Source organism: Neofelis nebulosa, chromosome 1 (genome assembly GCF_028018385.1).
Source record: "Neofelis nebulosa isolate mNeoNeb1 chromosome 1, mNeoNeb1.pri, whole genome shotgun sequence".
Lineage (NCBI taxonomy): Eukaryota > Metazoa > Chordata > Mammalia > Carnivora > Felidae > Neofelis > Neofelis nebulosa.
Window position 1 is genome coordinate 52,327,387 of NC_080782.1, and position 24,968 is coordinate 52,352,354.

The following is a 24,968-nucleotide window of genomic DNA, read 5'->3' on the forward strand; positions in this document are numbered from 1 at the left end:
TTCCAAGTTTGGCATAACCCTGCATTAGCTGAGTAATCTTTGATAAGATTTAATCTTTTAGAAATTGTTTCCCCATCTTGAAATTATTACTAATTCTTCCCTTTTCTACTTCTAAGGATTGTTTTTGTCAAATATCAAAATATCAAAATAGTACTTCGTACTACAGAGGCTAATTGACTTTGTCTAATGTGGGAGAAGGACTTACATATTTAATATTGGTGAGGTTGTGTAAAGACCTCTAGTCCTGAATTTCAAGTACCAGCATAAATCCTCATCTATTTAATCTTTAAAAAGTCCTAGTTCTGTCCATTTAATGGCACAGAAATAATGATCAATCCAATACCAATATGTACCTTCAACATGTACTTATTGTGATTTCTAAACACCATTTTCTCTTAAAAGTGACTAGATCTATTGAAGACTATTGAGGTCATGAAAAAGAGCTCAGGAGCCAATGTGAAGAAGGTCCTGCTGGCTAAAAATGGGACAATCAATAAAGATAACAAACGCACTGATTTGACACACATCAAATATGTTTAAATCCATGAGTGCATATTGATACTAAAATAGACAAACTCATTGGTCACCTGTGCAGGATGGTAGGGAATCAATTCATGCAACAGTGACATATCCACCCACAAACACAAATCTAACCTGAATCAGATTTAGGCACTAGCTCTAACTACCAATTTACAGAAATACAATGAACAGGGAGACATGTTAAATGACATAACTGGGAGATAATGCGATCAGCAAAATCCAGACTATGGGAAATTTCATAGGACAAACAATCTTATTGATTCAGCAACAAGAACTAAATATACAAGAAAAACAAACAAACAAAAAAAGAAAGATGAATAGGGAACCTATCGAATAAAAGAGAGTTAAGCTTATCTAAGTGTTTAGACTTATTTGGATTCTGCTTTTTTTAAAAAAAATGTTTTTATTTTTGAGAGACAGAGAAAGCAAAAGTGGGGCAGGGGCAGAGAGATGGGGGACAGAGGATCCTAAGCAGACCCTGTGCTGAAAGCAGAGAGCTTGATGTGGGGCTCAAACTCATGAACCATGAGATCATGACCTGAGCTGAAGTTGGATGCTTGACTGAGCCACCCATGCACCTCTAGACTTGTTTGGATTCTGATTCAAATAAACTGGAAGATATTGAACACTGAATTGAAAGTTGATATCAAGGAATTAATGCTAATATTTTAGGAATGATAATGGTATAGGGGCATTTTTAAGAAATCCTATCCTTGAGAGATAGATATTAAAATGTTTGCCAGTAAAATGTTGCAACATTGAAGATTTGCTTTGAAATAAATTGCAGAATGAAGAGGGTGAGGCTATTGATAAAACAAGATTGATTATGAGTTGATTGTTGAAATCAGGTGATGGGCACATTAGAAACTTATCATATTATTCTCCCTACTTTTGGATATGCTTGAAAATTTTCATAGTAAAGAGTTAAAATAAGATAATCCTGAGTTTAAGTCCAAGCTTAGTCCACTGCTAGCAGGGTTACTTAACTCATCTGTCAAATGGTGATAATCAAAAAGTGCTTATCTCACAGGGTTATTTATGGGGAGTATAAAGAGATAATAGGTATAAAACACTTAGGAGAACTGCCTATGGCACACAGTATGTTTAATCAACCTATCTGTTGACATTATTTATTATCATTATATATCATCATGTAGATTTTATATTAAAGGGATACTAGAAAATTTGATCTCTGCTCAACATTTAAGCAGTGGATAATAGGTAGAAGGGCTATCATTCTTTTTTTTTAAATTAATTTATTTATTTTGAGAGAGAGAGTGTGTGTGAGTGGAGGAGGGCCAGAGAGAGAGGGAAAGAGAGAGAGAGAGAGAGAGAGAGAGAGAGAGAGAGAGAGAGAGAGAGAGAGAGAGAGAGAATCCCAAGCGGGCTTCGTGCTGTCAGCAGTGTGGAGCCCCAATGTGGGTCTTGAAATCATGAATCACAAGATCATGACCTGAGCTGAAATCAAGAGTTGGACGCTTAACCAACTGAGCCACCCAGGGGCCCTGAAAGACCCCTTAGGGTCTTTCTTAAGGAAACTTGGAACAGCCTATCAGGGACAGGTTCCATTACAAAATCCACCAGGAAAGGGACTTTTTCTCTGGTTGTCAGGGTAGGCAGAGTTGAGAGAACATCTACCTTTTGCTTCATTCCAGGTGCATCATCAGTGAACCACGAGGGTGATAAATAACTCATTTACCCTATCTCAATCTTTTGGCAAAGTGCTCTCCTGCCTAAGTATGTTAAAGTCAGTGTACACATTCACTGCAGAGGATCCAAACTACAATGGTTCTTCATAATTGAGAAAATGGTTTAAAATCACTAATCATCATGGAATGCAAGCTAGTTAAAAAGGAGAGTCAATTAAAAATCTTTAATTTGGGCAATAAACAGATAAGCACAATTATTACATTAATCATTGATGCCCTTGGCCACTGCTTTCAAACTTTACTGTGCACAGGAATCACCTGGGGATCTTGTTAAATTGCAAATTCCAATTGAGTTGGGGCAGGGCCTGAAATTCTGCATTTCTAACAAGCTTCCAATTGATGCTGAAGAGGTTAGTCCATATATCATACTTGCTGTAGCAAGCACTTGTTTAGTATTGGGAAATGATCTGACACATGTTTTAGTAGGACTTAGGATTCAGTGACTTGGATAAGATATACCCAGAAATATGTTTGATCTGAAATACTAACTGTAAGAATTCATTTCTGACTCTTTGGCTTTGGTATTTTACATCTACCAAAATAAATGTCACATACTCCTTTTCAGGCATTAAATTCCCAGTACTCATCTAGGAAATCCTTTTAAAGAAGAGATTTCAGGTATCAGAATGTCACCAAAGAGAAAATGGTACAATTTAATTCTCTAATAAAGTCCTCTGACCTGCTCAGCAGACCTTAGCATAAGACTAATTTTGGATCCCTTCCCTTTCCTCAGCAATGGGATGTAGGAATAAATACTGCAAGAATAGGTCAATAATTTTGTGAATTCAAAGATCACCCAGCATGATAAAAGTCTGAATTGAAAAAAACAATTGGCCTGGTCCAAGTTGAATTCTGAGAAAAAGAATTTGAAAGCAACTCTTTGGGGGGCGCCTGGGTGGCTCAGTCGGTTGAACCGCTGGCTTCAGCTTGGGTCATGATTCTTACAGTTTGTGAGTTCGAGCCCCGCGTCGGGCTCTGTGCTGACAGCTTGGAGCCTGTTTCGGATTCTGTGTCTCCCTCTCTCTCTGCTCCTCCTCACTCATTCTCTGTCTCTCTCTCAAAAATAAATAAACGTTAAAAATATTATAAAAAAAAAGAAAGCAACTCTTTGGAAACCTTGAGAATGATATCTCATGTCACGGGAGGAAATTACTTTTGAGAAGCTCTTTTATGTTTATAATTTCATGGAACCTGTTTGGGTAAGTGGAGAATGAATTGCCTAAGTCATGAAGATTGTTAACTTCTCTGTTACTGCTCACCTGCTTTGATCATGTGTGCTTCACAATCCAGGTTAATTTTTCCCCCAAATTTTCATGGGAATGCTAGAATTGTTGTCTTCAAGAACAGTTCTGAAAACTCAGGGTTAAAGTTTAAAAGATCTGTTGCCTGCAGATCTTCTCAGAGACCTTACTATGTTAATGTATGCTGGACCCTCTAAGAGAGGTCGACAGGACACAGATTTTTCCATCCAGATTTGACCATGAACCTTGTTTTTCAACAACTCTCTCTTGAGATAAGCATTTGGCAGACTTCACTTTGAGAAATGCTGATATAGGGGAGCTGGGACAAAGTTTGTCTTAGTGATTTTGAATTAACAGAATATACTAATCTCTCATCATCCACAAGATGTAAAAATGAGTGTGGGTGTACGAATGGGGTGGAAAATTTCTAGAAATCTGTTAGTAAAAACCCTTTTGGCAAGGTGAAGGTATTAACCCCTAAGGATTTAGAAGGAAAACAAACAAAAGCCATTGATACTTATTACTTAAGATATCAAATTTCCATACAAACCATATCTGTAGGTACTCAAAACCTTCTCTGAGACAATGGTAAAATTTGCTATTTCTATTCCTCAGAGTTTCATCTGTAAAGGAGGATAGATATATCCATCTCGCAGGGTGGTTGCAAGGACTAGCAGGGACAATGCATGCAAAGAAACTAGCACATGTAAGAAGCAGAGAGATGGTAGTTTTGTTTTTATTATTAAAAGTGTTTTTTTTGGGGTGCCTGGGTGGCGCAGTCGGTTAAGCGTCCGACTTCAGCCAGGTCACGATCTCGCGGTCCATGAGTTCAAGCCCCGCGTCGGGCTCTGGGCTGATGGCTCAGAGCCTGGAGCCTGTTTCCAATTCTGTGTCTCCCTCTCTCTCTGCCCCTCCCCCGTTCATGCTCTGTCTCTGTCTGTCCCAAAAATAAATTAAAAAAAACATTAAAAAAAAAAAAAGTGTTTTTTTTAGGTGCCCAAGGTGACACAGGTGACACCTGTTGTACAGGTTTTCAAGAAGGTAGTAGGTTCATGTTGAGATATAAGGGGGAACATTTAAAACATATCCATGCTTGGTTGGACACGGAAGATGGCGGCGTAGGAGGACGCTGGGCTCACCGCGCGTCCTGCTGATCACTTAGATTCCACCTACACCTGCCTAAATAACCCAGAAAACCGCCAGAGGATTAGCAGAACAGAGTCTCCGGAGCCAAGCGCAGACGAGAGGCCCACAGAAAAGGGTAGGAAGGGCGGCGAGGCGGTGCGCGCTCCACGGACTGGCGGGAGGGATCTGGGGTGGAAGGGCAGCTGCTGGCCAAGCAGAGCCCCCAAGTCTGGCTGGCAAAAGCGGAGGGGCCGAACGGAGTGTGTTCGACAGCAAGCGCGACTTAGCGTCTGGGAGGTCATAAGTTAACAGCTCTGCTTGGAAAGCGGGAAGGCTGGAGGACAAAGGGAGGGAGAGCTGCTGAGCCCCCGGAAGACAGAGCTCAGTTTGGTGGGGAACAAAGGCGCTCGCCAGCGCCATCTCCCTCACCCATCCCCCAGCCAAAATCCCAAAGGGCACCAGTTCCTGCCAGGGAACTTGCTCGCTCCGCGCAAACACCCAACTCTGTGCTTCTGAGGAGCCAAACCACCGGCAGTGGATCTGACTCCCTCCCGCTGTCACAGGGCCCCTCCTGAAGTGGATCACCTAAGGAGAAGCGAGCTAAGCCTGCCCCTCCTGCCCCCGTGCACCTAGCCTACCCACCTCAGCTAATACACCAGATCCCCAGCACCACAAGCCTGGCAGTGTGCAAGTAGCCCAGACAGGCCACACCACCCCACAGTAAATCCCACCCCTAGGAGAGGGGAAGAGAAGGCACACACCAGTCTGACTGTGGCCCCAGCGGTGGGCTGGGGGCAGACATCAGGTCGGACTGCGGCCCCACCCACCAACTCCAGTTATACACCACAGCACAGGGGAAGTGCCCTGCAGGTCCTCACCACTCCAGGGACTATCCAAAATGACCAAACGGAAGAATTCCCCTCAGAAGAATCTCCAGGAGATAACAACAGCTAACGAACTGATCAAAAAGGATTTAAATAATATAACAGAAAGTGAATTTAGAATAATAGTCATAAAATTAATCGCTGGGCTTGAAAACAGTATAGAGGACAGCAGAGAATCCCTTGCTACAGAGATCAAGGGACTAAGGAACAGTCACGAGGAGCTGAAAAACGCTTTAAACGAAATGCAAAACAAAATGGAAACCATGACGGCTCGGCTTGAAGAGGCAGAGGAGAGAATAGGTGAACTAGAAGATAAAGTTATGCAAAAAGAGGAAGCTGAGAAAAAGAGAGATAAAAAAATCCAGGAGTATGAGGGGAAACTTAGAGAACTAAATGATACACTAAAAAGAAATAATATACGCATAATTGGTATCCCAGAGGAGGAAGAGAGAGGGAAAGGTGCTGACGGGGTACTTGAAGAAATAATAGCTGAGAACTTCCCTAAACTGGGGAAGGAAAAAGGCATTGAAATCCAAGAGGCACAGAGAACTCCCTTCAGACGTAACTTGAATCGATCTTCTGCATGACATATCATAGTGAAACTGGCAAAATACAAGGATAAAGAGAAAATTCTGAAAGCAGCAAGGGATAAACGTGCCCTCACATATAAAGGGAGACCTATAAGACTCATGACTGATCTCTCTTTTGAAACTTGGCAGGCCAGAAAGGATTGGCACGAGATCTTCAGTGTGCTAAACAGAAAAAATATGCAGCCGAGAATCCTTTATCCATCAAGTCTGTCATTTAGAATAGAAGGAGAGATAAAGGTCTTCCCAAACAAACAAAAACTGAAGGAATTTGTCACCACGAAACCAGCCCTACAAGAGATCCTAAGGGGGATCCTGTGAGACAAAGTACCAGAGACATCACTACAAGCATAAAACATACAGACATCACAATGACTCTAAACCCGTATCTTTCTATAATAACACTGAATGTAAATGGATTAAATGCGCCAACCAAAAGACATAGGGTATCAGAATGGATACAAAAACAAGACCCATCTATTTGCTGTCTACAAGAGACTCATTTTAGACCTGAGGACACCTTTAGATTGAGAGTGAGGGGATGGAGAACTATTTATCATGCTACTGGAAGCCAAAAGAAAGCTGGAGTAGCCATACTTCTATCAGACAAACTAGACTTTAAATTAAAGGCTGTAACAAGAGATGAAGAAGGGCATTATATAATAATTACAGGGTCTATCCATCAGGAAGAGCTAACAATTATAAATGTCTATGCGCCGAATACGGGAGCCCCCAAATATATAAAACAATTACTCATAAACATAAGCAACCTTATTGATAAGAATGTGGTCATTGCAGGGGACTTTAACACCCCACTTACAGAAATGGATAGATCATCTAGACACACGGTCAATAAAGAAACAAGGGCCCTGAATGATACATTGGATCAGATGGCTTGACAGATATATTTACAACTCTGCATCCCAAAGCAACAGAATATACTTTCTTCTTGAGTGCACATGGAACATTCTCCAAGATAGATCATATACTGGGTCACAAAACAGCCCTTCATAAGTTTACAAGAATTGAAATTATACCATGCATACTTTCAGACCACAATGCCATGAAGCTTGAAATCAACCACAGGAAAAAGTCTGGAAAACCTCCAAAAGCGTGGAGGTTAAAGAACACCCTACTAAAGAATGAATGGGTCAACCAGGCAATTAGAGAAGAAATTTAAAAATATATGGAAGCAAACGAAAATGAAAATACAACAATCCAAACGCTTTGGGACACAGCGAAGGCAGTCCTGAGAGGAAAATACATTGCAATCCAGGCCTATCTCAAAAAACAAGAAAAATCCCCAATACAAAATCTAACAGCACACCTAAAGGAAATAGAAGCAGAACAGCAAAGGCAGCCTAAATCCAGCAGAAGAAGAGAAATAATAAAGATCAGAGCAGAAATAAAAAATATAGAATCTAAAAAAACTGTAGAGCAGATCAACGAAACCAAGAGTTGGTTTTTTGAAAAAATAAACAAAATTGACAAACCTCTAGCCAGGCTTCTCAAAAAGAAAAGGGAGATGACCCAAATAGATAAAATCATGAATGAAAATGGAATGATTACAACCAATCCCTCAGAGATACAAACAATTATCAGTGAATACTATGAAAAATAATATGCCAACAAATTGGACAACCTGGAAGAAATGGACAAATTCCTAAACACCCACACTCTTCCAAAACTCAATCAGGAGGAAATAGAAAGCTTGAACAGACCTATAACCAGCGAAGAAATTGAATCAGTTATCAAAAATCTCCCAACAAATAAAAGTCCAGGACCAGATGGCTTCCCAGGGGAGTTCTACCAGACGTTTAAAGCAGAGATAATCCCTATCCTTCTCAAGCTATTCCAAAAAGTAGAAAGGGAAGGAAAACTTCCAGACTCATTCTATGAAGCCAGTATTACTTTGGTTCCTAAACCAGACAGAGACCCAGTAAAAAAAGAGAACTACAGGCCAATATCCCTGATGAATATGGATGCAAAAATTCTCAATAAGATACTAGCAAATCGAATTCAACAGCATATAAAAGAATTATTCACCATGATCAAGTGGGATTCATTCCTGGGATGCAGGGCTGGTTCAACATTCACAAATCAATCAACGTGATACATCACATTAATAAAAAAAAAAAGAGAAGAACCATATGATCCTGTCAATCGATGCAGAAAAGGCCTTTGACAAAATCCAGCATCCTTTCTTAATAAAAACCCTTGAGAAAGTTGGGATAGAAGGAACATACTTAAAGATCATAAAAGCCATTTATGAAGAGCCCACAGCTAACATCATTGTCAATGGGGAAAAACTGAGAGCTTTTTCCCTGCGATCAGGAACACGACAGGGATGCCCACTCTCACCGCTGTTGTTTAATATAGTGTTGGAAGTTCTAGCATCAGCAATCAGACAACAAAAGGAAATCAAAGGCATCAAAATTGGCAAAGATGAGGTCAAGCTTTTGCTTTTTGCAGATGACATGATATTCTACGTGGAAAATCCGATAGACTCCACCAAAAGTCTGCTAGAACTGATACATGAATTCAGCAAAGTTGCAGGATACAAAATCAATGTACAGAAGTCCATTGCATTCTTATACACTAACAATGAAGCAACAGAAAGACAAATAAAGAAACTGATCCCATTCACAATTGCACCAAGAAGCATAAAATACCTAGGAATAAATCTAACCAAAGATGTAAAAGATCTGTATGCTGAAAACTATAGAAAGCTTATGAAGGAAATTGAAGAAGATATAAAGAAATGGAAAGACATTCCCTGCTCATGGATTGGAAGAAGAAATATTGTCAAAATGTCAATACTACCCAAAGCTATCTACACATTCAATGCAATCCCAATCAAAATTGCACCAGCATTCTTCTCGAAACTAGAACAAGCAATCCTAAAATTCATATGGAACCACAAAAGGCCCCGAATAGCCAAAGTAATTTTGAAGAAGAAGACCAAAGCAGGAGGCCTCACAATCCCAGACTTTAGCCTCTACTACTAAGCTGTCATCATCAAGACAGCATGGTATTGGCACAAAAACAGACACATAGACCAATGGAATAGAAGAGAAACCCCAGAACTAGACCCACAAACGTATGGCCAACTCATTTTTGACAAAGCAGGAAAGAACATCCAATGGAAAAAAGACAGTCTCTTTAACAAATGGTGCTGGGAGAACTGGACAGCAACATGCAGAAGGTTGAAACTAGACCACTTTCTCACACCATTCACAAAAATAAACTCAAAATGGATAAAGGACCTGAATGTGAGACAGGAAACCATCAAAAACCTAGAGGAGAAAACAGGAAAGGACCTCTCTGACCTCAGCCGTAGCAATCTCTTACTCGACCCATCCCCAAAGGCAAGGGAATTAAAAGCAAAAATGAATTACTGGTACCTTATGAAGATAAAAAGCTTCTGCACAGCAAAGGAAACAACGAACAAAACTAAAAGGCAACCAACGGAATGGGAAAAGAGATTTGCAAATGACATATCGGACAAAGGGCTAGTATCCAAAATCCATAAAGAGCTCACCAAACTCCACACCCGAAAAACAAATAACCCAGTGAAGAAATGGGCAGAAAACATGAATAGACACTTCTCTAAAGAAGACATCCGGATGGCCAACAGGCACATGAAAAGATGCTCAATGTCTCTCCTCATCAGGGAAATACAAATCAGAACCACACTCAGATATCACCTCACGCCAGTCAGAGTGGCCAAAATGAACAAATCAGGAGACTATAGATGCTGGCGAGGATGTGGAGAAACGGGAACCCTCTTGCACTGTTGGTGGGAATGCAAATTGGTGCAGCCGCTCTGGAAAGCAGTGTGGAGGTTCCTCAGAAAATTAAAAATAGACCTACCCTATGACCCAGCAATAGCACTGCTGGGAATTTACCCAAGGGATTCAGGAGTACTGATGCATAGGGGCATTTGTACCCCAATGTTTATAGCAGCACTCTCAACAATAGCCAAATTATGGAAAGAGCCTAAATGTCCATCAACTGATGAATGGATAAAGAAATTGTGGTTTATATACACAATGGAATACTACATGGCAATGAGAAAGAATGAAATATGGCCTTTTTTAGCAACGTGGATGGAACTGGAGACTGTGATGCTAAGTGAAATAAGCCATACAGAGAAAGACAGATACCATATGGTTTCACTCTTATGTGGATCCTGAGAAACTTAACAGAAACCCATGGGGGAGGGGAAGAAAAAAAAAAAAGAGGTTAGAGTGGGAGAGAGCCAAAGCATAAGAGACTGTTAAAAACTGAGAACAAACTGAGGGTTGATGGGGGGGTGGGAGGGAGGGGAGGGTGGGGGATGGGTATTGAGGAGGGCACCTTTTGGGATGAGCACTGGGTGTTGTATGGAAACCCATTTGACAATAAATTTCATATATTGGAAAAAAAAGAAAAAAAAATAAAATCGCTATGCTTCAAATTTTCATCTGTAAAAAAAATAAATTATCCTTTTAGATAAAAAAAATAAATAAATAAAAATAAAACATATGAACGCTTGACCCCTACTCAGTCCTGGTGAGCCATAACTTAGTGATAATGCGGAAGGATGCATGTATATTTTTAAAAGATTCTTTCTGTGGTAATTATGGTACATCTTGAACACCTCTAATGTATTTGGGACAAATCCCTAAATTGTGATCCCACATCCCCTGTAGTAGTCCTGGAATGTGTTCCTTGGAATAAAAGCTTTCTGTGGTTAAGTGTTTAGAAATGCTACATACTAGTACCTGTCCCCTCTCCTCCTTGGGCTTACCAAAGTACCTGAGCAGTCTGGCAGGAATATTTGAAATATTTGAAAATTTGTAACCTAATGTCTTCTGTCTTTTTGATTTTGCAAAATGTATTTTTCTTGCAACTGTCATCAATGTTTGCCCAACACATTTGAGAAATGCTATAGTATAGAGTTAGAAGAGAATTCTACCTATATTCAGAAATCTTTTTGCACTGATGACATAAGGGAGAAGCAAGATAGCAAAGAACAGCCCAGATTCCTTTTTCAGCGACCTGGATAAGCCTACTTTTATTCTTCCTACCATGTACTACTTATATGTGAAAAGAATATTAAAAATGATAAATGTGTGCTTTCAAGTAAACATCTCTGGGTAAACTCTGGGTAATAGTCAATAGGCCAGGGAGATGAGCTGCTACAAACCTTAAGAGTTGAGACTTTGGATAAACTTGGTTTTGAATCTTGTTTCAAGCACTTCCTGGCTCAGTGACCTTGGACAAGTTACTTAACCTTCCTATGGTTCATTTTCCTCAGGTGTATAGTGGGGACAATAATAGCCCTTCTCTCAGTGGGGATTTGTGAGGATAAAGGAGATAATCATGCAAAGGCTCAGTAAGGACTTAATAAAAGTACGTCATCATTATAACTATTATTATAGAAATGGAAAAACACACTTAAGCAAAGTGAGGGGGAGAATGAAGGAACAAATAGAGAACGCTAAAAACCTTCAAGCTCAAATAAATCTTCTTCCCTTCACAAATGAATTTAACTTTTTTTTTTTTTTTTTTTTTTTGTAAATCATTATGCCAACTACCCTGTGAGAATTCAGGGTTAGAGTTTGAGAGATGTTATTAAATTGGCTGGTCTATGGCACTGGAGTGTGAATGACCCTTTTATCTGGCTCTTCATTCCAGTCAAATCCCAAACTATCTGACTAATTAAAATACAAGAAACAACTTGGGAGCTGCTGCCAGAGACAAAAAGAGAAGCTACTGGTTGAAACTCAACAACCCTGAAAACCTGCTGCCTGAGAGAGAATAAAGAGGACTCAGAACAGAGATGAGGAGATTGGGAAGGGGCGGCAGAGGGGTAGGTTTGTAAGCAAACACAAGTTTCACTGCTCCCAGAGCTTTGTAAAATAATGAAATAGAATAGAAAGTCTCAGAGTGCTTTGCATGTAGTATCAGGTGGCAATTTTACATCTCACATACACACATCCACCTGTGTGTGTTGCACATGCATAATATGTATTTCTTACTGTGAATTATGTTTAAAGAAGCTTAAAAGTCTCTGATCTAGAGGGCAGGCCACAGGGCCCTGAGCCAGGAAATAGATTGCTGTGTATCTAGAATGGCTTTGTGAACTTTCCTCAGATCCTGTCCTTGTAAACTCTAGGGTGATTTTGTGAATGTGGTGGGGACAAGCAAAGGAGAGAAAACTTAGACACCCAGCACCAGTGCAGTGACTGACTTGGGTGGAGCCTGGAGACCAATGGAAAATTGAACGTGAGAAATGACAAGAAAAGCAGATGGCAGCCATGTGGTCATGGGGGTTTCCATGCCCAGGGCAGTAAGTGCAGCTGAGGTATCAGCAACAGACCATTTACTGTGGGCCTACTATGCACCAAGCCCTATATTTCATTCCCTCCTTCCTTTATCTCATGTGAATCTCATAACAGAACTAGGGGAGAAACACGCAGAGGCGAGAGAAGAGACTCCTGAGGAATCCATCGTACCAAAGAGATTTTGTGAGAACTGCTCATCCGGTGCTTTGGGAGGGGCAAAGTGAGTTAAGTGGAGTTGTCTTCTCTCAAGAAGTTTCAATCTAGATAACCTAACTCTAGTTTATGATAATCTCTGAGGAATGAAGCACTTGCCTTCTCACCCATAAATCCCCTGACTCATCCAATTTCTCTCCTGCTGAAGACTGGCAGAATGAAGAAAGTGATAGAATTTTATTCTTTTCCATGTGCAGAGAAAGGTTCCAGATTGAAAATCAACCCTTTCAAGGGGACTTTTAATTAAAAATTGGAATATCAATCACACCCAGTTTCAATTACTCAATACATTGCCTATGAACACCGTTGATATTTACTGCAGACTATTAACTGGTCTCTTACTATATGTTTACCTTCATACTAAGTAATTGCTATACATATTGTTCAGTCTTAAGAATCACTCTAATGGAGAAGGTACTATTTTTATACCCATTTTCCAGGTGAGGGAATAAAAGAAGTGAGAGAGGAGTAACTTTCCTGAGGTGACAATGCTAATAAATGGTAGTGTAGCTCTGTCAACCTCCGGAGCCTGGGCTCTTCAACCTCCAGACAATAATGACTTCCCCATGATGTTCAAGGTACCATATGTGTAAATGTGGGAGTTAAATAAAGATGTTGACAATTGTTCCCTGTTTGTCTAGGAGGGAAAGTAAGATGTACACAAGTGAAAAAATAGTTACCAATACCTTCCTATAAGTTTATGCTGGGGTCAAAGTAGTACTAGAGAAGATTCAGGGAGGGAGAGGTTGAGGGAGCAGAGCTGGGCAGGATGGGCAGGGCTGCATAAACATGGAAAGCGGGTTGGTCCTAAGGGTAACCAAATAGATATTAGACTCCTTGGTTTAGAACAGAGACCACAGTTTCCTTAAACATAGTGGGCCCCCATTTAGGAATTCTGAGACTTTTAGCAAGTTATTTACCTTTCTTAAGCCTCAGTTTCCCCATCAGTGGTATAGGGATAATACCCATTAAGAGGCTTGCTGGGAAGATTAAGTGTACCTAAGTACTTGGGAAAAGGAGGCATCTCCTACTTTCCCTCTGGCACCAGACTGAGTTCAGTTTTCCAGTAGAGTTCGCTTGCTTCTTCCCTTTGACCTCACCTTTGGAAATCTTAGAAAGATCCTTACCTGCTGTGAGAAGCCCTTCACAACACGCCTTTGTTTGAGGTTTGTCTCTCCATCCAGGTTGGCAGTTTCCAGGTGGCAGATCCCATTTGGGTCTGAAGAGAAAAGCAGGAGTATGTCTGCTGGGATGATCTCATTGCATTGCATTTGGATGAAGTCGCCCACACGCACATCCTTCCAGCACTTCTTCACATAGCTCTGCTGTTTTCTTGGGTGGGAGAACAACAGGGGTCAGAGTGAGTTTTAAGGTTCTCTAGAAAATTAAATGAGTGAACAGAAGAAGGTCCCACCTGTGCCTAAATGTCCCACAGGAAGCCTGTCGCAAGACTGTTTAGTATTTTACCTCCAAATGACCACCATCATAATCTCTCTAGAAAAGCTAAGCATGACCTATAGAATACCACTAGTAGAAGATCTGTTCTCACGATCATTTAGAGTTTTGATTGACTGCTGGCTGTTGACTGTGCTTAGCTTTGCTTCTTAGCCGAAGAAGGAAGAGGGAGAAGGTGACTACATAGTCATATTATTATATTATTATTATAGTACTCTTAATATACATAATTTTCCAGAATAGGTAGCTAACCTGTAGAAAGCAGGTTGCAAGGAAAGATTATTTCTAATTATGAGAGGAAAGTGGCAGTAGGAAAGTGAGGATATAGACCATTGTGGAGGAAGATCTGGGGCTGTGCTGAAACAGAAAGCTCTGGGCAGTCAGGGAATTAGGAAGACAGCAACAGTAAGGTTGACAAGATGGGACCCATGGTGATCATAGAATCAGAGGGCTAAAGAAATCTGAGGAGATTATGAACTGTCTCTTTCTATTCAATTTATCAAGCTCAGATATCACAGTGGCAACAATAATCACAAATGTAGGATTTCTACTGTGCCAAGCATTAATGTTTGTTAATACTTTATTTACTTGCATAATAACCCACTAGAATAGATATTGTTAGACCCAGTTCACAAATGAGGAAATTGAGGGTCCAAGAAAAGTTTCCAAGGTCTTACAAAAATAGAGCTGAAACCTGAGACCAGGTCCAGGTTGACACACATCCCTACAGTTTTCAATGCTTGGAGATCCTTCTGCCTCAAAAGTATCCCCCTCCCTCCTCGGGTCTCAGGTGGTTATGCAGCCTCAGCTTTTGCACCAACAGCAAAAGGACTCCCTACTACCCAAGGCAAGACATTCTATTTCAAGGAGCTTTCATCTTAGAAAGTCCTCCAACTACATAGCCAAATATTGAGCTAGATCTGCTCTCCTGGAGAGCCTGATATATTCCATCTTCTACCATTTTGTAAATATTTTAAGGCATTCATCAGGTGTCCCCTGAAATCTTTTGGGCTTCCCAAGTCAAATTTAATTTTCCAAGTGTCCTCTGTTATTCTTGTATGAATGATAGTTTCAAGAGCTGTCCTGGAGGTGTGAGCTGTTTCGTCTAAGGCTGCATTTGGAAATGTTTCTCTTTAAATATGGGATGTGGAACCAAACCAATATTCTACATGTGGTCTTTTCAACTGAGCCCAGCTGGCTTGCAGCTGGATGCCTCTCAGACCAGCCAGGCCTAAGGAGGTAAGCTCTCCTTTGCTGTTTTTCTCTACGGATGCTGAACCCCTCTGGGCATGTTATTGCTTCAGTTTCTGTTAGAATCTGGGTGCCCAGGCATGACAAGACTACTCTTCCACAGAGAAAGAGATGTGACTGCAATTTCACTTTTCTCTTTTGACTTCATAAAAGTCCCTAAGAAGGATAAGGGCTTGAGGTCTTGCTTCCTCTTTGGTGCCCCCTGGAGAACCCTGAACAAGCCCTCCTAAGACCCCATTGTCCTTGTCATAAAAGATCTATGAAGATGACTCCCCTAGTCCCCTGAATGAGTGTGCTTCTATCTGGAAGGCCAACCAAGGGAAGGTCTGATCGGAGTCTACAAAATAATCAGGGACATTAGTATTGGGGAACACCCTGCCATGCTAAAGACCCATAGAATTCTTTGGAAGTTCCTGTGGCTCCAGAAAGCACAGCACGGCAGCTACTGGCAAAATCAGTCGATGGGCAGTATCACCCAAATGTCTATTGAAATCACCTCTGAGGATTTGGGAGGCAATGCATCTGTAGCATCTTAGTAATATTTCTTCTTTCCATGGAAAGACATTTAACAGGTTTCTAAACACTTTTGATTCCATCAGCTTATTTTATCACCTTTTTTTCCCCCCGTGAAGAACAAGGACAGTCAGTCCCCACCCCCCATATTTATTTCTCAGTGGCACTTCAGAAATATATTTATCTGTTTATGGATATATTTAGGGTGGATACCCCTCCATCAGAAAGGTGAACATTACTGTAAAATAATTCATGGTTTCTCTGCTGATTCAGGGAAAGATTTGTTTTTTTCTTCAGAGTAGCCCTGAGAACACCTGTTAAATGTTCAATTATAAGACTACTTAAAGAAACTGGAATGGCCTGTACTCTCCATGGGAAAAGGAATCTCACAGGGCCAAAGAAAGATTGGATTTCTCTCTTGCTTTTTTGTTGTTATTGTTCTTTTTGAGGGGGTGCTTAAAACAAAACAAAAAATTCCTAAATATTGTAGCAAAATTGTTCCAAGTGATAAAGGATTATCACTGAACTTGTCCACATTCTTCCCCACCTCCCCTCTTTGAGTTCTGTGTCCTATCAGATAATGCCTTTGGGGATGGTGGGTATCAGCTGATTGCTATAATCTCAGCATTCTGACTGGTATTTGAGATTGGGTTTAGTGAGAATGGCTTTGACTCTGAGGAATATCCTGATTGCCAACTATTCCAGAGCGCACTGGTTCAGAAGATTGTCAAATGCTAGTTGGGATTGGTGTATATATAGACATATTGGAGGCAAGGCCAACATACCTCCATCCATGAATAGTGAATTTCATTCTTCCCCCTTCTAATAAAAGACACCACTGCTTCTTATGGGATCTGGGCTATAAGGGTGATGGAAGATGGAGGGTTATGGAGATGAGCTTATGGTATATACATATTTATAAGTGGTCACTTTTGTGAGCTGGGCTGGCATGTTGTCTTGTCAATTCCCATCATGATGATAGGTGTTATGTGGTAAGTGGAGCCGCCCAAGGAGCTGTAAGTCAGACCAGTCTCTGACTTCTATTATTTCTTGGATCTCAGGGAAGTCACTGCCTTACTAGTAACAATCACTTCTGTCTTTCCTTTATATTAATCCTCTTTTCCTTAGGATGATATGTGGTGGTAAAGAAACATTCTTAGTCCCTGTTGTAGGCTTACCATCCCCAAGAAAGAGAATGCACATCTCTGTGAACAGAATGAGTGCTTTTCAAACAGAGACATGCATGCTTCAGGCACACATCCCATTATGTGTGTCTGGGAATACAGAGGCTACGGAATCAACATGATTTTGGGATGTTAGTTTCAAAAAACATGTTTTTTTGGGAGGCTGGGTGAGAGGATACAGTTTAGTAATTTAGCTGGTACATAATTTGAAGAATTATGTTTATATTAACCCTAGCATAGTTAGGTTATAAAATCAGAGTCAAATTTTAAAGGAATTTTTTTGGAAAACAATGAGACACCAGGGTAAAAAATGAGACCTTCTTTCACTTGGCTACTTTGTGCTAGTCTTCTGGTCCTCTGGAGTCCACTTTGTCTCCCTATATTCCCATAATCAGGAATATGAGTATGTCTGTGGAAAAAGCAAGGATGCACAGCCCAATGGGTCCAGCCAGAGGAGGTAATGAGTGGCTGAACCCAGTTGATGCGGAAAATCAGCATGTCCCTGCATTGAGTGACATCCAGATGTGGCCAGCAGCTGGCTGGGTGCCACCTGAGGAAGTCATTTGGAACAGCTGCCTCAGGTGGATGTGTCCATACGCTCTTGATCACCTCCATGCTCAGTGAGTCACACCTGGGAACTGACTGCTATTTTAGTTTCATGGGATGTTCACTGCTGTTTAAAAATAAGACAAATCAACATGGCTTGGGATGAAGACTCCATCTGGCAGATTCTGCTTCGAGGAGAAATTAAGTGGTGCCATGCTAAACGGCTTTCTGAGAGGAGATGGGGCTTATTAAGAGGGAAATAAACAGCAAGAGAGGTTTCTAACCAACTGGAGTCCATGGGGGAGCAGGTGAAAGGAGAGAAATAGGGGAGGAGAGGATGCTTAAGGCTCCATTTCTCAAGTGTGTGTGTTTTATGAAAAGGGCTTGAAGGAACTAGAGTAAAGAGGACTTATCAGGAGGTTTAGGTATCTGTGGGACTTCCTATTCAAAACAGGGTTAGGAACTGACCTCAGCTGTCTTTCTGGAAGCTTGAATGCCAGAGGCAGAACAGTCAGCATCACTACCCCATAATGAAAGGGGAATGTCAGGGACAATGAGTGCAGTAGAGGGATAAAGAGTAGATTTGAACTCCAGATTCACAGCTTATTACTCATGTGATGTTGGGCAAGCTATATAACTTCTAGGAGCCTTTGTTTCTTCAGTTGAAGGTAATATGTGCACTTGCCTCAGAGGGTTGTTGAAAAGATTGGTGACATGACCCATGTAGGGGACTGAGCTAAGCTTTGCATTTAGTAAGTACTCAATAAATACAAGCTTCTTTTATGACGATGATGATGATGACTATGACCACAATGATAATGATGACAATGATTGTTAATATCATGGTGCGTGCTAACCCCCCACTCTGCCAGCCTCAGCACTCTCTCCTTCATGCTATTGGGACACCCATTTTATGCCCATGATTGCATTTTGTGGCTTGAGCCCAGTTATACAACACACAAACACAAGAAACTCTAAAAATTGAATCTGTTCCCTCAAGCTCAGAAAAGAGGGATTCAAATCCAGCCAATTGAAGACTTAGGTATCTGGCTACTGGCACAAACTCCCAGAAAAGTGTATCCTTAAAATCAGTGCTGCCCACCAAGTTAATTTGCAGATGTTGACAACTGGATTCTAAGGTTTATATAAAAGAGGCAAAAGACCCAGAACAGCCGATAAAATATTGAAGGAGAAGAACAAAACTGGAGGACGATTACTACCTCATTTCAAGACTTCAAGCTACAGTAATCAAGACAGTGTGGTACTGGTGAAAGAACAGATAAACAGATCAATGGCCAAAAGAGAGAACTTAGAAATATATATATATATATATATATATATATATATATATACACACACACACACATACACATACACACATATATATGTATATATATATACACACATATATATACATACATACACACACACACACACACATATATATATATGACCCTCAATTTATTCATCTATTTATAACAGAAATTCAACTAATCTCTGACAAAGGACCAAAGGCAATATAGTAGAGAAAAGATAGTTTTTCAACAAATGGTTCTAGAACTGGATGTCCACAAAGAAATTTAGACACAGAACTTACACCCATCTTCCAAATTAACTCAAAATGAATCATAGACCTAATTGAAAAATTAAAAACTATAAGAGTTTTAAAAGTTAACAGAGGAGAAAATCCAGATGACCTTGTCTATGGTGATGACTTTTTAGATACAACACCAAAGGTGCTATCCATGACAGAAATAATTGATAGACTGGACTTCATTAAAATTAAAAAATTCTGCTCTGCAAAAGACATGGTAAAAAGAATGAGAACACAACCACAGACTGGGAGAAAATATGTATTTTACAGAAGACGCATCTGATAAGGGACTGCAATTCAAAATATACAAATAACTTAAAACTCAACAATAAGAAAACAAACAGCTCAATTGAAAAATGAGCAAAAGAGCTGAACAGACACCTAACCAAACATATATATACAGATGGCAAATAAACATATGAAAAGATCCATATGCCATCAGAGAAATGCACATTAAAATGAGATATCACCGTACTCTTATTAGAACAGCCCAAATCCAGAACATTGACAACATTGAATTCTGGCAAGGATGTGGAGCAAGAAGGACCCTTATTCATTGCTGGTGGGAATGAAAGATGGGATAGCTACTTTGGAAGAAAGTTCAACAGTTTCTTACAAAACTAAATATACTTTGACCACATAGTCCAGCAATCATGCTGCTTGGTATTTACCCAAAGGAGTTAAAAAACTTATGTCCACACAGAAACCTTCACATGGATATTTATAGCAGTTTTATTCACCATTACCAAAATTTGGAAGCAAGAAAGACGACCTTCAGTAGGTGAATGGACAAACTGGTATATCCAAACAATGAAATATTAATCAATGCTAAAAAGAAGTGAGATATCAAGCCACAAAAAGACAGGGAGGAAATTTAAATGCATGTTAGTAAGTGAAAGAAGCCAATCAGAAAAGGCAACATACTGCTTGATTCCAACTATATGACATTCTGGAAAAGGCAAAACTATGGAGGCATAAAAACATTTGGGGTCTCCAGGGGTTGTGGGGGTGAGGCAGAGAAGGTGTAAAGGCAGAACACAGAGGATTTTTAAGACATTAAAACTATTCTGTGTGATACTATAATGATGGATACATGTTACTATACATTTGTCCAAATGCACAGAATATATAATACCAAGAGTGAGCCATAAACTATAGATTTTGGGTGATTATGATGTGTTGTGACAAATGTAGCACTCTGGTGGGGGATGTTGATAATGAGGAAGGCTATGTATGAGTGGGGCTAGGGGTAAATGGGAAATCTCTGTACCTTTCCCCTAATTTTGCTGTGAACCAACAGTAGACTACTCTAAAAAAATAAAGTCTTAATAAACAAAACAAAACAAATCAGAGCTGAAGGGATTTGATGGATTTCTAATTCTCAGCTGAGAAAATGGAGGCTGAGTGACCTGGCCAACATACACAGTGATGAAACTTGCATTGGAATCTCTACTCTTTCTACAGTGCCAAGAAAGAGAACCAAGGGCCTTGTGGCTGGCTCATGAATACTTGTACTACCCAATTGTTTTGCCAGTGGTATGTTGAGGTAGAGGCAGTCCTACAGAGTGGTTAAAAACTTTGGAGTCAGTTGAACTTGATTTGAAACCTGGAACTATCTCCTATATGTGGCAATGCCTTGGACCCACTGCTTAACTATCTGACACTCAATTTATTCATCTATCAAATGGGACAACTAAAATATATTCTATAGGTTATAGTGAGAGCTAACTAAAATAATATGTGAGAAGTATCTAATGACCACACAGCAAATGGCCTTTACTGCTGCTATTATTATCATTATAGTTATTATTAGCTTGGAGCAAACAGGGTCACTGCTATGGAGACAGTATTAATTGTCTATTTTTATGATGTCATATACATAAGGGGTTTTTTTTTTGCTTGTTTTTTTTGTGGATTTTGTTTTTAGTTTTGCTGGAGGAGGAATCTGGCAAGAGAGTGTAGAAGACTTGAAAAGGGACAACAAAGGGGTGCCTGGGTGGCTCAGTCAGTTAAGCGTCCAACTTCAGCTTCAGGTCATGATCTCATACCTTATGGGTTAAAGCCCTGTATTGGACTCTGTATTGACAGCTCACAGCCTGAAGCCTGCTTCAGATTTTGTGTCTCCCTGTCCTTCTGTCCCTGCCCCACCCCTCAAAAATAAACATTAAAAAAATTAAAAAAAAAAGAAAAGAAAAGGGACAACAGGTTGTGTGGCCTTTGTCCTTGACCTGGCCCCAGGAAGTGGAACAGAAGCTAAAGCAGTTATGTTAAAGACAGTCTGAACCTGGGCAGTGAGTGCCCCCTGCCTGGCTATTCCTTGTCCTCTGCATCTAACTGTCAGCTACAGACCACAGTGAGTGGCCTTCAGGCTCACAAGATTGAGGAAAGTACCAGAAGGAGACAATGGAGGCCAGAGGAGTGGTAGGATACCTTGATTTCTGGCTTGGCTGGAAATATTGGTGGACACAGTGACATTCACCATATGTAAGTATGCCCAGGCATATCTGGGGATGCTTGAAATTAGGGTGGGAGGACACATCTCAAATCAACAATTTGGGTCTGTCACTGGAGTATTTGTATTAATATGACCTCACCTAGAGGCCAATGAGGCCTAACACAACAGGTCACATCTGCTGTTAAAGTCCTTCTTTATACCGAGAGCCCCAGCTTTAAGTTTTTTAAAAATGTTTATTTACTTTTGAGAGACAGAAAGACAGAACATGAGCAGGGGAAGGGTAGAGAGAGAGGGAGACACAGAATCCGAAGTAGGCTCCAGGCTCTGAGCTGTCTGCACAGAGCCCAACGCGGGGCTAGAACTCACCAATCGCGAGATCATGACCTTAGCTGAAGTTGGCTGCTTAACCAACTGAGTCACCCAAGCACTCCAAGAGCCCCATCTTTATTGAAGCTCCAAGGAGCAGCCTACTCTCTAACCTCTTTGTGCACTTTGTCACATGCAGAAAGCAGAAATGAGCACAGAATGGCACAAACAGTGATGGCCATGGAAACACCCTGCTTAGGGGACAGGAGATTCACAGGTGCACTCCATCAAGATCACATTCACAGACTATGGGGAAACAGCCCGGGGGCATCAAAGGCATGAGATGTTACCCCAAATGTTACCTTGAGCCTCTGCAGATCCAAACACTACCTTTCACTTTCACTTCTGGGCAGTGAGTGTCAATGGTGCACTTTTCTTTGTCCCATTTCCTGACACATTATGGCCCTATTTGCTGTTTCATGTATCTCTTATTTTCAACATTCTAATAAGCTTGTGGAGAGCTAGGATGACCCTGGGCCTTATATTTCTGTTCCTTCATAGGGTCTGGTGGAGTGTCTAGCATATGGGGAAGTGTTCAGTAAATATTCAGTAACTGATTCTGTGTAGATCTGTCTTGAACATGAAGCAGTAGAAGGGAAGCTTTTCCTAACCTTTAGCCATTTTAACATCCAATTTGTTTTTGTTATGGACTCAGCAGGGAGACTTCTGATAATATACAATACAATACAATACAATACAATACAATACAATACAATACAATACGCTTATCTGTCTTGGGCCCAGCACTTAACCTACATTACTTATTTAGCTGCCTAATAATGAGACAACTTTTGTTATCATTATCTCCATTTCATAGATGAGAAAGCAAGCCCAGAAAGGTTACCTAACTTGGGTGAGGTCACATAGGTATGTCTACAAGGACATACAAGTGACAGCCATAGGAGCTTCATGGCTTACTGTGGACCCTTGGTTTTGTATGGGAGTGAGGTACAAGGCAGATGAAGCCTCAGAAGCTAGTGACATAAACAAGTGAAGCTGGGTTGAAAATTGGAGCCTTACCTTTTGGAATTGTGAGCTCCTTAACAGAAGCTTTAAATCCTCACTTGCCAAAATATAAATATAAATCATGCCTGTTGACATGAGGGCAGAGCTTCAGGGACACCTGAATTCTTGTTTTATGACTTTTCCATCCATTGAGTTTTGGAGAAAACCTAATGCATTCTATACTGAAATGACAAATGAATTGGCCCAAATAGTTTATGGCCTTCTGTGAGCACAGGACAGGCAGTGGGTATAGGGTGGGCACTTGTAAAATTGATGCTTCAGAGCAGAGCCTCATTTGCTGATGCCACATGTGAAGCAAAGATGTGTGCGATGAAAGAAATGGTCTGCTGGTCTGTAAACTCCAGCCAGTGGTGCTTTTCATGGTCATGCTTCATATGACACCAGATGTTTCTCTGTTGTCTGCGTTTTTCAGATTCTTCCCTCAGGCCCATTTCGCTATGTTATTAAGAGCCTGGAATTCAAGTTCTTTAGCTTAAGAGTTTGTCTTCTCTCATGTAGTTTCAAATGCTAGCCAATGGCATTTCTTCCTTAATCCTCTTGGGTCAAGTTCATGGCAACTCCTGGGTAGCAAGGTTATAGAACTCTCTTTAGCAATATTTTAGCTAACATTTTCTGAATGCCAGGCACTATGTAAGTATTTTACATGCATTCTCTCATTTAGTACCCACAACAACCCCGGGAGGTAGTTTTAGGATGAAAGCATGTTTATATGTCTTGATGTTAGAATAACCCTGGCAAAGCCTGAATTCTGTCTTATCAATCATCTCATCTCCTTTGGGTTTCCCAAAGAGCTGTTACCCAGAGGAAATAATAGTGAAATTGGGCCCAAATACCTGCTTTATTAATATCCACACAAGTGTGATATTCTCAAGCACACTCTGTGTTAGAAGTTGCATTGGCCAAAGTGCCCTAGGCTCTGGGCTGGTTGGGGCCATCTAGATCCCTTGCCTGAGTGTAAATGTTGGTATAGGTGTACTCAGGTGTGCTGTAGAACAGGAGGAGGGGGAAAGATGGCCAGGCTCCAGAGGGGTTTCTTGATTTCAGGTTTAAAATTCTACCATACAGAATTTTATGAGGGAGCACAGCATAGGTTTTTGCTTTGAAAACATTGTAACTCTGCCCACTGATAAATGCAGCTCAAAGAATCCTTGATTTTTACTAATAATATAAGTGATGCCTCCCTTGTATGTGTGGGGAGTATGGTATGAAAGTTCAAAACTGAGGCTGGGCCTGGCACTGAAAAAATTAGAGTTGAAGTCACTGGAAATTAAAAAAAGATTGCTTAGTGCTACTTATGGTACAGAGGCAGACTTAAACGGGTTTATAAAGATGATCTCATTCAATCCACAGGACTCCAGGAAATAGGTGCTAGTATTGTTCCCACTTTAGAGATGTTGAAATGAAGTCTCAAGTGATCCACTGACTACATATATTCACAGCTTTAGTAAGTGGCAGTTCTGGGACAATCCTAAGTCTGATGCCAAAGTCCTTGAAGCTAAGCACCTAGTAAGATGTCACATTTTAAACACCATTGTTGAGACTCATTTTTCACCCTCCTTTGGTACTGCATTGTATAGTTTATTTCTATAGCTCTGTTATTTTCAAGCACTCTTGCTCATCAACTGCACGTCTTTTTGCAAAATATACCATAGAGATTATGATCACTATTTAAAGATGAGACAAATGGGGCCCCAACCACTTAAGTGACTTCACTGACATCATACGGTTAATTGTGGCAGACCCAGGACCAAAACTTCTGGTTTCCTTGTTCTCAGCTTTCCAATAATGTGGGCTCTGTCATGAAAGGCAACTGACATACAAATAAAAACAGGCTACAGGCCAGGCTTCTTTCTTCCCACCAGCGCTGGCTACTACTGGGAAATCAGACCCTCAGTGCTAGGCTGTCTGAAGACTGGCCACTCTCCCGTATCATCTGGAATTATTTTT

At 40.6% G+C, this 24,968-nt stretch overlaps 1 protein-coding gene across 2 annotated transcripts in view; it reads right to left on the minus strand.

The window, feature by feature from the left end:
- The window catches only part of ATP10B (ATPase phospholipid transporting 10B (putative)), a 264,814-nt gene that overhangs the window by 80,659 nt on the left and 159,187 nt on the right, over window positions 1-24,968 (minus strand). For both annotated transcript variants that reach the window (XM_058722392.1, XM_058722400.1), the window contains one exon: window positions 13,759-13,963. In XM_058722392.1, the coding sequence (XP_058578375.1) occupies window positions 13,759-13,963 (205 nt within the window). The remainder of the gene's footprint in view (window positions 1-13,758; window positions 13,964-24,968) is intronic.